Source organism: Pangasianodon hypophthalmus, chromosome 28 (assembly GCF_027358585.1).
Source record: "Pangasianodon hypophthalmus isolate fPanHyp1 chromosome 28, fPanHyp1.pri, whole genome shotgun sequence".
Classification (NCBI taxonomy): domain Eukaryota; kingdom Metazoa; phylum Chordata; class Actinopteri; order Siluriformes; family Pangasiidae; genus Pangasianodon; species Pangasianodon hypophthalmus.
Window position 1 is genome coordinate 13,177,383 of NC_069737.1, and position 13,052 is coordinate 13,190,434.

A 13,052-nucleotide genomic window follows, 5' to 3' on the forward strand; every position below is an offset into this window, starting at 1 on the left:
AAAATGCTGTACCTGTGTGTGTGTGTGTGTGTGTGTGTGTGTGTGTGTGTGTAGCCTCGATCCTCATCACTGCAGATCATGCCAGAGAAAGACAAACACACTGAGACCCAGCATCGAAAGGAGGAAAAGGTAATGTTCTCTCTCTCGTTATGGAAGAATTTTTTTTTGTCTGGAGTGATCCCGCTCTGCTCTTCTCTCCCCTCGTGTTCTCCCTGTGTGTTCATGTGCTGTTTAGTAATGTGTGAATTGAAACATCTTGATGATCAGTAATCACACAGGCAGGTGACAAATAAAAGGAAACTGCACTAGTTATGCTGTGTGTGTGTGTGTGTGTGTATTTTTTGCTGGTACACAAGCCATTGATCTAGCTCCATTATCCTCCTTAGAGGCAAATCAGTACCAAGTTCTGTCTGATTATCTTTATCCTATGACGATGCATTTCTATCCTGAATGGGTGTGGTCTGTTCCATGATGACCCCGCCCCCATCCACAGGGCACAAAGTCTCACTTGAATGGTTCGATGAAGATGAAAATGATATAAATCATATGCTGTAGCCTACATACTCGTCATAGCTTTATCCAAGAGAACTCCATTGATTACGGAGCGACGTGTTAGACAGCGATCTCCACCAACACCACCGCACTGACTGAAGGAACGTCTTTAGGAAGAGCGCTGTTCATCGCTCCATGACTGTTCCAGAGAATGTGTGCCAAGGAACATTGAACACTTTAAGACAATTTATGTTGTTTTTCCTTTAATTTGTCCCCTGTCTGCACAAACAGATACACACATAATGCATGTTAGTTAGTCATAGGCATACAGAAAGCACACAAAACGTATTTATAAATTTAAATGTTACTGATCGATGTTGATAGCGCGTATATAGATTGCGTAGAATATTTGATATACTAATATATAGAAAACATTCATATAATGAATCACACATGAGTGCAAACCTGACTCTATTGAGTGATTTAATATCCCTGTCTTGTCTTTCTCCTCCACTTTGACTTCTGTTTGTGTGTGTGTGTGTGTGTGTTCTTCTATATGTGCACACATGTGGCTGTGTGTGTGAATAACCGTGTGTAGAAACAGCCCTGGAGTGATTTTGCAGTGGGAAAGATTGATAGTGAGATCTGGAAGGTTAGTATGAGACAGAATTGTGCAGAGCTCCTGCAGCAGAATGGCTCCGAGGTCAAGCGACCCTGACACTCAGCTGCATCAACATTTGTGAAAATGATGCTCTTTTGCTCTTTTTTTAAAAATGTTTTTTAAATTAGTAAAAGAGTGGCCAAGCGTTGGCCAATAGGATGCGATCTGGGGCGGGGCTTTAGTCATTCTCACGGATGCTGAGTAAGACAGAGGAGAAACTAATCGCTGCTGTCAGCTCACGTCAATCAGATTTACGATCCGACTCTACGCAGCTCACGGCGAGCCTCAGTGTGGCACAGTGTCTACGTATGCACAGTAATTAACCCTAACATTTAATCCTAAACAAGACCAAACTGATATCTGATGATGCCAAAAACTGTCTTACTAATATGCATCACTACAATCTGATGAAAAACTGATGATACTGATTAAGTTCTTAGCACTGTGCTGCAGATTATGTTGGTTGAAAAATAAACTCGACTTGTTTTGAAAATGAATCTTGGTAGTCTATTATATAGTGGTCCGGCCAAAAGAATATGAATGGCTAGAGAACAAGATTTCTAGATACTTCTGTGACTTTTCAATGATCATGCATGCTTAAAGAAAAATTATTTTCCTGCAAAACAAATAAGCAATGTAGAGATAAGTACATTTTCTAGAAAGATGACAAATGTCCTGGTGAAAGCTGCCTCGATTCCAACTCTCACATGCGTTCTAGTAATTTTATTATTTATTAGAATTTAATTATCCTGCTTTCAAATGCTGAAAATCCTATTAAACTAAAGACAGATGAAATGATCCTTGATTACCACAGAACATTTATTTTCCTTTAACTTTATTTGCAGGAACTCTGTAAATTATGAATATAAATCTAATTCAGTCTTTATACTAAAGATAACTAGTGACCATCGTTACTATGAAGAGTGTAAAATCCATTAAGCCATTCTGCTGTTGAAGCTCAACGCTCTGAAACGTCCTGATTAACAGCTTCATCGCTGCACAGCCTTTAACCTCTGACCCCAGCGATCCCCGGCTTCTGCCTGCTCCTGCCTGCAATGAGACTCGCATACCTTCCTCTTATTTACTGGTTTTTTTTTCTGCTGCTTGTGATGTGTATTTTACTATTTATTTTGCTGTTTCACATAGAAAATGTTTTAAATGTAACTGTGCAATTATTGTGTTTGTAAAGTACCCCTGAAATGTAGAGACCATTTTAAAAATTTCTCAAATGGGGGGAAAAAAAAAAAGGAATTAAACAGTTTATTATTTCACATAGATTATAAACTGTGTGTTCAGAGGTACTTTAAAGCAAGTTTCAGTGCGCATGCAGTGTTTTCTTTGGACAATGGACAGTCGCACACACACACACACACACTCACATTCACACACATTCTTACAGCATGCGGGTCTCTGCAAACAGCATGTTGTCTCCAAGTCATGGCTCTCAAATTGGGTTCCTTGAGGGCTGTCTCTTCACTCTCTCTCTCTCTCTCTCTCTCTCTCTCTCTCTCTCTCTCTCTCTCTCTCTCTCTCAGGATCTGCAGGCTGCTACAGTGAACCCTGACCCCAGTCTGAAGGAGTTTGAAGGAGCCACTCTCCGCTATGCCTCTCTCAAGCTTCGGTGCGTGTGTGTGTGTGGGCGCGCGAGTGAGAGTGTCCGTGTATCAGCGCCTGGTCTGAACATATTTCCCTCTTTAATTAGTATTAAGTGTTTTATAATTGTTCACATTTGAAGACAAAGAAACACATTTGAATGTCTGTGAGACTGTGTTCTACTTTAGTCATCTAAGAAAAGCGTTCATAAACTTCTTGGCAAGCTGACCCTTGTTTCCACCACAGGAAAGTCTTCATGGCTGAGGAGTTTGTTTCCTTTTATTTATTTATATATTTTATTTTATTTTATTTTTTTGGTACATGACAATCTGCATTTTTTTTGTCTTCAGGAAAGAGAAAACGGACTAGTGAGCAAACACACATAATGTGAAAACAGTAACTAATGTTTCGCTGACATTCCAGAGCATTAAATGTAACTTTAAACAGATAAAAAGTATGACGTCATTCTGTAATTTAATAAGAAATGTTAGTATTGGCAGTTTGCTGTGGTATAAGAGCAGTAAAGCACCTGGGATCTGCTTTTATTGGAAAATAATCATCTTTGATGCAGTAACAGTAACTCCTCTTCATCGCACCGCACAATCTGTCGTTGATTATTTTCCTTTATCAGCACCCCATAAGTGCTTTATTCTTTACACAGCACAACACATACAGTGAATTGGAAATCGTTTTTTTTTTCCTAGCGTAACCCCTACAACCCTATACAATCTATACAACAAGACATTAAACACACCTATCCAGCCTGAAACACACGCCAACCCCTAGGCCTTTGGGTTGACTCCAGGTAGGCGGAGCCGGATCAGGTCTGACTCCTCCCCATGGACTTTTTGTTCTGCAGCAAGGGCTTACTTGGTTGTTTGTGCAATACAGACACACATTGTAATGCTACAGGCTCATGAATATCCAGATGTATTTAAATAGTAATTCTTTTGAATGTGTTGCATTCAAATGTGATTTTGGGAAGGAATTTGAATGATTTAAATATAGTGTTTGTTTTTTTTTTTAATAGAAACCCTGCTCCTGTGGAGGAAGAAGATTCCAGCAGCATTAACAGTGACCCTGAAGCCAAGGTGAAACAAACACACGCGCACACACACACACACACACACAAGAAATAACATAACCTCGACCTACACTAACCAGATTCACCAGTTAACACATAAAACATAAAACAGCAACCTAATTTGAACAAGACTACACAAAGCTGATTTAGCTGGAATACACACACACATACACACACACACACTTATCATTCCTTACATCTATCAAACCATGTGAAAATCCAGAGAACCAGCTTTCTGATTTTTATTCTGACTGGAAATCTTGGGCGCAGTGCATCCTGCCGTTTATCTGATAAACGTTTGTTTACCACTTCTGTTTCTTCGTGTTTATTTTGGGGCCCCACCCCTCTGCTGAGCAGAACCATATGGAACTACTGAGTAGATCTAGCTCGCCATCTGGTGGAGAGAGGAAGAATTGCACAGCTTGTTTCTGCTATCGAGGTGGCACGCCATTGCTGTAGTTGTTGATCGCTTGTGCTGATATTATAACAACTTCACCTCCAAGCCACTTTCGGATAAATTAACTGGGACCTCACTCTCAGGTGCTGACTTACATAAATATTTGTACATTTGTGATATTTTATGGAATATCCCCATAATATTGAAGGATACAGATGTCCTGAGTGATAACCCCAGGACATAAGAACAGAATTTCAGTGTCTGTGCCATTTTCCTGAACCCAGAACGTCAAAGGCGGAGGACTGTCAGAATAAAAACCTCACGAAGCACTGTAGAATTTAACCCTCATTCAACGCCTCATCTGCTTTCTTTCTATCAACATGTGAATTATTTACCAGAGCACCGTGTGAGCCTTCGAGCCTTACTAATGCTTTGACTTCCTGCAGTTTGTCTGTAAAGAGAGTCTGGTCAGGTTTGTTATATTGAATACCTTTGTTTGGCTTTAATACATTCGTAAAAAAAAAAAAAAAAAAAAAAAAAAACACACTATGAAGAAGGATGAGCAGGATTTCGCACATGTACTGTGTATCAGCAAAAGAATGGGAGGATTCGCTTTTATGAACTGGGCGGGGTTGCCAGTGAGAATTCCTCAAATCGTTGTGCGTGTGTGTGTATTTTAAAGCAGCTGCTTTCCCAAGCACCAATGTTACAATAAACAAAACACATTTATTTAAGTCGTTTTAAGTGACTAACATAATCTATTTAGAGTAAAACAGTGGCTCAAATAACTTCCACACAACAAATCAGTACACACAGCACATTAAGGTTCTGACAAGCGTGTACTATTTATTGATTGTGAAGCAAAGACCGAGGAAGCTGACAGTGAGAAATGGACATTGAATGGAGATTCATTTATTTTTGAAGGAGCGCTCCACCATTAAACACATTTAAATATATTTATATTGAAATATTTGTGATGTGTTTGTGTCTGGTGGTTTTTTTTTTGTGTGTGTGTGTGTGTGTTATTCCTGTGAGAATGTCACACCATCTTCCAGCGACATTCAACATCGTACTAATGACAAATCCAGAGTAGAAGTAGTGGAGATGCTGCTGCAAACGTTGGACTCATGGTTACAGAATGAAACGCAACTACTCGACACAGTTGCGATGAGTTATAGCAGAGATTTTATTGGAAATTTGGAAATGTTATTTTTTTATTGACTTATTTATTTATATTTTTTATTTATTGGAAATGTCTCTTTGTGCTTCGGTACCTGAGACACGGTTTGCATCATGTCTCACACACAGGTTTTGTGGTTAAGTTTCTGGATCCTACATCATCCTCTAGTCATTTACATATCAGACGTGATTGGGCGCATTGCTGTGAAGCCTAATAAGTATTATGACCTCACAAATCCATATCATTTGAGCCAGTCATATAAAAATGATATTTTTGAGATCAAATCTGTTTTAACACCGTGCACAAGACGAATATTGACATAATTCCAGTTTTTCCAGACTTGACAGAAATGTGCAGGCTGAAAATTGTCCCACTTTCTCTGCGTTACGTCACTCAAGGAGTGTACGTTTAAATATTTTATTTCCTCCCTGGCCCCCCATCTCTCTTTCTCTCTCTCTCTCTCTCTCACTCTCTGTCACAGGTGCTTAGAATCAAAGTGAAGGAGGAGGACAACATTGCGCCTATTATTAATCATACACACACACACACACACACACACATATACACATATACATACACACACACACACGCGCTCCCCCTCCTCCTTATCTATCTCTCTCTCCGACACCATCACACACCCACATGCTCCCGGAGTGTGAGGCAGGCCTGCAGGGTTTTAATCTTGCAGTGTGTCAGAAGCGAAGAGAGGATGAAAGATGAATGAGTCAGGTCTCAGGGTGCAGGGAGGAGCGAGGCATGGAGCGGTGGAGGAATAGAGGGATGGGTTGGGAGAGAGCAAAACCGCCAAACAGGGACCCTTCACAATGAAATGTGTTTCTCAGTTCTTTGAGTGAGAGATGCACTAGTCTCCTGTGAATCCAGACATATTAGACTCACTCAGAAAGTGCTGATTAATTATGTGCTGTTCTTGAATACATTTTTAACAATGTTATTTTTTGGCCAATTGCTGTGGAATAAGAGGAATAAAACACTTCAGAGTGTGAGGTTAGAGAACAATAATCAACTTCGGGGTGGTAACAGTGACGCCGCTTCATGTTTGGCTGCCTGTTAATGATTATTTACTCATAACAGCATGCTCCATTGTGTTTTATTCTGTACGTATGACATTAATAAATCTTTTTCTTTTATTTAGTTTATACAGTGCTAATAGTGTGTGTGTGTGTGTGTGTGTGTGTCATAGTGTTTTGCGGTGCGCTCTCTGGGATGGGTCGAGATGGCCGAAGAGGACTTGGCTCCCGGTAAAAGCAGCGTTGCCGTTAACAACTGCATCCGTCAGCTCTCCTACTGCAAGAACGACATCAGAGACACAGTTGGCATATGGGGAGAGGTGACACACACACACACACACACACACACACACACACACACACACACACACACACAGGTTTGGCCCTGTTTATTTATTCTGGAGAAAGACTGCACACGGATTTATAATGTAAGAAGTAAAAGCAAGCCGTGTCAGGTGTAAGGAGTGAGAAAAGATAAGAGCGAGTGAGTGAGAGAGGAGGAGAGGAGGAAAGAGGGAGAGGAGGGTGATGGGTTGTGTAGCACACTCCTTGTTTCATTATGTTCTTATTTTGCTCATGGCTGATCACTTACCACACACACAGACATTTCCTAAGATCTTGTCCTTATTGCTGATCTGCTCTGTGTGTGTGTCTGTGTGTGTCTGTGTGTAGGGGAAAGATATGTATCTGATCCTGGAGAATAACATGCTGAACCTGGTCGACCCGATGGACCGCAGCGTCCTTCACTCTCAGCCAATCGCAAGCATCCGTGTGTGGGGTGTGGGGCGGGACAACGGCAGGTAATACATGTGACTGAATAACGCATCCTGTGCAATTCTGTTAATCTACTCATCACTTCATTCTCTACAATCACTTTTACCTTTTACAACTTTGAGTAGTATCACGTTCATGTTTCATAACCTGTAAATATATCTTTAGTCTATCATATGTTGCTTTTCTTAGGTCAATAAAAGCATCCTCAATCACTTTTACCTTTCTTACATGCATAAACTACAGCACTGTGCGAAAGTCTAAATTCTGTAAAGCAAAGCCTTCAAAGTGAATGACAAAACATTTCTACATATAAAAACTGACTATGAAGAGCATGACACAGTTAAAGAAAATCAGCTGGTAGGTGTTTTTCCTTCATCTAACTTAATATTTTACTTTCTTTAACAACAGACAGACATTTTGCTGTGTATTTCAAGAGATATTTGGAAATCTAACATTTGCTCGTTTCTGCTGATGCTGTAATATATTAAATAATCATCTAAGAAATAATTTGTATAAAAAAAAAAACCTCTCTTTTATTACGTTCATAAGCTTGTAAATGCACCTAAATTGCCCGGTATCAGTGTTTACCTTCGTAAGTTCATACCCTGTATATATAAATACATAACTTTTACCTTTCATAAAGACACCACATTCTCTTCAATCACTCTTGGATTTTCAAAAAATTCCCAACTATAGCTTTTTTTTTATTTTTATCTTTTTCAAGACTTTTAGCTTTTTCCTCAGTGATGAATACGTTATTTATAATCATGGCTTTATGCCTTTTCTCTCAGAATACCAAACATGGTAAACAGAAAGCCGTGTGCACGCTTCAGCGGTATTTTATTTGTCTGCAAACAATCACGGAGGCTCCAACATTTCAAGCATGTTTGATTTTCTCAGTGATGAATCTTGCGGTATGTGACAAGCAAGTGCAGCGACGAGAACCAGCCAGTGAGAGTCTGAGAAGAAATCAAATTCATCTGCTGTCATGTGCTGCATATTCCTCAGTCCAGTTTTTCATCCATCCATTTGTGTGGGATGGCGATTGATGGTGATATTGTGATATTATGTGGTGTAAATGCGCACACACACACACACACACACACACACATTCACGCTCATAGATAAAACATACACACAACGCGGTAAAGAATTTAATCTAGGCCGAGACTATCGATGCATGCAGATGCATTGAACGCTTTCTCTATCCCCTCTTCGGTAAAGGTCACCCTAATGAGTCTAGAGTGGCGGATTCACCTCAGTGAAAGGAGGACACAAATGAAAGATTGATGGCGGTGAGATGAGTGGCCTGATGAAAGTTTAATCCAGTTACACAGGGAGTGTGCCGCTGCTTGTGTATGGGTGTGTGAGGTCCTCTCCGATCCTCTGAATCGATCGCTGTGACATTCTTGCTGGAGCAGCTGTAACTTTTACTCTGTGTGTGTGTGTGTGTGTGTGTGTGTGTGTGTGTGTGTGTGTGTGTGTGTGTGTGCGTGTGTGATGCGAATGTGGCAGTGCGGTACACTTTATCATCGCCGTTACCGAATCTCTTTGCTGCCCGATTCCTCATTTTTTTTGTAGCAAATTTAAAAACCACCACTTAGAGTTAACCCGCTGTGTGACATGATTAAACTCTTATATGTGGATATACTATGAAACAATTTTATGAAGAAAAAAAAAAAAACACTTCAGCAGGTTCCCGGCGTGAGAGCGAGGAGGGGAGGGGGCAGGGGGGAAGCAGGGATTGGATGGAAAGAGAGAGAGAGAGAAGGAGAGAGTGAAGCGAGGTGAAGTCTTTAAATCAGTGTTGAAGAGGAGAGGAACAGATTTAGCATGAAGCTAAAATAGGAGCCGCTCTAGACGTGAGTATTGTAATTCTCTCTGTTTCTCGCCATCATTCGGTTCCTTCTTTTTTCTCTTTTCTCTCTGTTTTTGCATAAATAGGCATAACTGTCCATATTACTTCATTTGCATTTTCTAAATTGATGAAGTTTTTGCCGTTCAGTCATTTGGATGGATGTTTGAGAGAGAGAGAGAGTGTGTGTGTGTGTGTGTGTGTGTGTGTGTGTGTGTGTGTGTGTGTGTGTGTGTGTGTAGCAGGGTGTCTTATTATGAGGATGTGGAAGAGTGTGAGATTTCTCAGGAACCTCAGCACTAGTGAAGGACAAGGAGAGAGAGAGAGAGACACACCACTGGATATATCTGGCAGATGTGTAGCGCTTTTAACAATAGACATTGTCACAAAGCAGCTTTAGAGAAATCCGGATGTAGTTCCCTAATGAGCAAGTGGTGAGCAAAATCTCCCAGAGACGACATGAGGAAGAAACCATGAGCGGGACCAGACTCAAAAGGGAAGCCGTCCTCCTCTAGCTGACATGAGATTATAAGATTATATATCATTATAGCATCCAGGAGTAGAAGAGTAAAGACAAACAGTACACAATGTGTTGAAAGGACCTTCAATTTGTGAATAAGAGTAGTGAAAAAAATGTGTGATCTTTAGGGGATCCTCAGGGGTCTGATTTTGGTTCGCTTGTGTTGCATTGTCGCTCTTCTTGCATTAGTTCTTCAATTTTTTGTGCCTGATCATTTGGAGCTGCTTAAAGCCTGTAGTTTATGATTGCACCTCTTCACAATAATCCAATCATAATCCACTTATAGTACCGTGACATGGTGGGCACAGAAGACAGGAACAGAAGCGTGAGGATCCTCTAAGGATCACACAAATGACATTTCTGTGTCTGTGAGAGAGAGAGAGAGAGAGAGAGAGAGAGAGAGAGACAAAAACAGAGAGAGTGATGAGAATGGTTTTTTGCATGCATACACAAAAAAATTGTGCTGAATTCATAGATTTACTATACAAACCTTTACACCACAGCGCAGTCGAGTTCTCTTATGCCATCTAATAGTAAAAAGATCTTTAAAATGTGTTCTTTAGCAGAGAAGAACGTATCATTGTTAATATGGTGAACTTTTTAGTAAGACAATTCGTTAACATTTTATGGAAGGAGTCTTCAGTGTCAGCGTTTGTCTTGAAGACTTTCCCGAGGCGGAAAACCTCTGAATGTTACAGAGGCATTTGCAGTTTCTCAATATCTGTGTTTTTTTTTTAATTAATTTATTTTTTTTATTTTTTAAGTTATTGGGTGACTGTTTGTATTTAACGTAACGCAAGTGATAACAAACGTGAAATGTAGCCATAAAGGATTAAAAAGTACGGTGTGTCGATCTTTACATTACAATACATTAAAGTTTGTAATCCCTAGCAAATTGCAGCGGTGTAAGAGGAATAAAACACTTCAGGATGTACTGTTCGTTGCTGAATATTTTTCCTGTCATGGTTTATTCCTTACTGAATGCTGTGTGTTGTATTCTAGATTTGTAGATTAGTGTGGCGATGATCTTTAAGGAATATAATAACGGCTATTTACCACATCAGTCGCGTATGTGCCATGAACACAGCCAAGAATTTCAACAGTTTTCTTCTTGTACTAAGAAACAAAGGGAACAATTTGGTATTCCATATCTTATTTATAACTATATAACTCAAATTCAACACTCGACAAGAACATGTCATACAAAGCTGGTGTTTTATCCAACTTTCCAACACTGAGGAGTGAAAGGCAGGTCGGGTTACTTGAGCTTTCCGGAAGACCATCAGGAGGAACCTAGAGATCTTAATTTAAGCGCTGTGTTGACATTGATTGGCAACATGCTATCATAAATAGCGTCCCCTGTCAATCACAGCAACACTGGCCCATCATGGACGCCCGTGAGCTCAAGAATGCGGAAGAGGGCGGATAGTGCTTTCGTCCAAGCGTGTATCATCTCGGGGAGTTTTTCCGTGCCACCGTCGCCACTGGCTTGCTCATTAGGGATAAATTCACAGTGATAAATTCAAATATTTACAATATATTTTTGCGAATCCATTTATTTCTGTAAAGCTGCTTTGTGACGATGTCCATTGTTAAAAGTGCTATACAAATAAAATTGAATTGAATTGAATCATGAGCAGCAGGTCAGTGATGCGATGGCTTCACATGTCTTGGGGGAAGCATGTGCTAGCCTTCACCATCGCTGGCTGGTAGCTGTCGTGTGATAGGTGAAAAATTGGGAGTGGGTGGGACTTGGCAAATGACCAAATTGGGAGAAAATGTCAGTAATTGGAGTTTTGATGTCTTAAAATAGTGACTTGTACAGATTTAGAGATTCATTTACGTTTGGCAGAATTCAATAACTGTTCCTAGACTTCTTTTCCAGGTGTTTTCTGTCTGTTTTCCTAGTAAAAGGAAATGAAATTCGTGTCTTATTTTTGAAAATTTACTTACGTCTTGGTTTCTCTCCTGCCTTGTTCATTAGTACAATTTATTTCAAGTACAGCATTAAAAAAATAGAGTTTTCTGTGGTGTTTTCTCACTCTCACCTCCTCCTTTCTCTCTTTCTTTCTCTCTTTCTTTCTCTTTCCATATTAGCTCCCTAATCACCGTACTGTTTTATATTCAGGAACACATGGATCCGGTTGCTGGAGGCAGCCTTGACATTTTAGGGTGTCGGCTATATGTGAAGTCACATTAATGGCTTTAACACACACACACGCACACACGCACACACACACACACACACACACACACACACACACACACACACACACACGCTCCTATATCCTAAGGCTTATTTATCAGCTGTTTAATAATAGTTTAGTTGAAATGAGCTTTATGAGATGTCGGTGGGAAACAGGACGTGTGTGTGTGTTAAAAGATGAGCGTTTCTCTTCTACTCTTTAATTCCTGCTCTTCTTTTCTTCACTGCTGTCCTGGATTCAGAGAGAGGTAACGTTCCCTCTTCTCTCTCCGTATCATCATTCCTTTCTTTCTATCAGTCATCATCAAGCTATTTGGTATGACTCAAATTGTACTACACACACACACACACACACGTTTGAGATGTGTCATGGCTTATGTTCACTGAGTAGTTTTATTTTTTACAAAAGGGTGTATGTGGTATGCTTGTCTTATGTCTTATATTGATTTTTTTTTTTTTTTTTCACTGCTTGTCAGCTTGTCTGTCTTGAAGCCTTGCTGTTCTGAACACACATACACACACAGAGTCATTTACTGAGGCTTATTTGTCTAAATCTTTGCTATTGTCCTTCTAGGGATTTTGCCTACGTAGCACGTGATAAAGACACACGGATATTAAAATGTCATGTTTTCCGCTGTGACACGCCTGCCAAAGCCATCGCCACCAGCCTGCATGAAATCTGCTCCCGGGTAAGATACTCTACACCAACCTCTTCAACTTGTTTTTTAAAAAAAATTTTTTTATTATTTTTCAAATGAAGTCGAGTCGTTTGCGTTTTCAGTTTTGCACTAATGAAACTAAACACAAACTTTGCTATACTCCATTTCATACACTATTTTACTCAGAATCTCTAATACAGCTAGTTATCGACAAGCTGTCTGTGTGTCTGTGTGTATGTGTGTGAGAACTGCACAGGACTGTAAAACTCCGCAATGCTTCATTCAAATCATCTCCGAGGCTCCTGGGAGTGCTGTGTGGCAAACACGACTCTTTTGATTAATGACATTAGTAATTGATGTAGCTCCGTGCGCGGAGGGAATAAGAGAGTCGGACAGACGTGTGCTTTTCGCCTTTAGCCTTCTTTATCAATTAATTAAGTCTGTAGGGGATGCGCATGTTGTTTTCGATCGCGCGGATTAGAGCAGAATATGTAACGAGTATATCAGGTATGTAATGTTAAAATCAGTAATTATGTGTTCAATGTCATTGAAATTGTTTTGGCATATAGAACAGGGTAAGATTAGGGCTTTTTCTTTCTATCA

The 13,052-nt window shown here is 40.0% G+C and overlaps 1 protein-coding gene across 13 annotated transcripts in view; it reads left to right on the forward strand.

The window, feature by feature from the left end:
* The window catches only part of apbb2b (amyloid beta (A4) precursor protein-binding, family B, member 2b), a 43,217-nt gene that overhangs the window by 25,749 nt on the left and 4,416 nt on the right, over window positions 1-13,052 (forward strand). For 11 of the 13 annotated variants that reach the window (XM_053231178.1, XM_053231186.1, XM_053231180.1 and 8 more), the window contains 7 exons: window positions 55-129; window positions 1,091-1,144; window positions 2,689-2,774; window positions 3,777-3,837; window positions 6,609-6,755; window positions 7,108-7,235; window positions 12,365-12,479. In XM_053231178.1, the coding sequence (XP_053087153.1) occupies window positions 55-129; window positions 1,091-1,144; window positions 2,689-2,774; window positions 3,777-3,837; window positions 6,609-6,755; window positions 7,108-7,235; window positions 12,365-12,479 (666 nt within the window). Of the gene's footprint in view, window positions 1-54; window positions 130-1,090; window positions 1,145-2,688; window positions 2,775-3,776; window positions 3,838-6,608; window positions 6,756-7,107; window positions 7,236-7,530; window positions 12,039-12,364; window positions 12,480-13,052 lie in introns of those variants that run through there. The other 2 variants (XM_053231187.1, XM_053231190.1) reach the window with 2 other exon arrangements.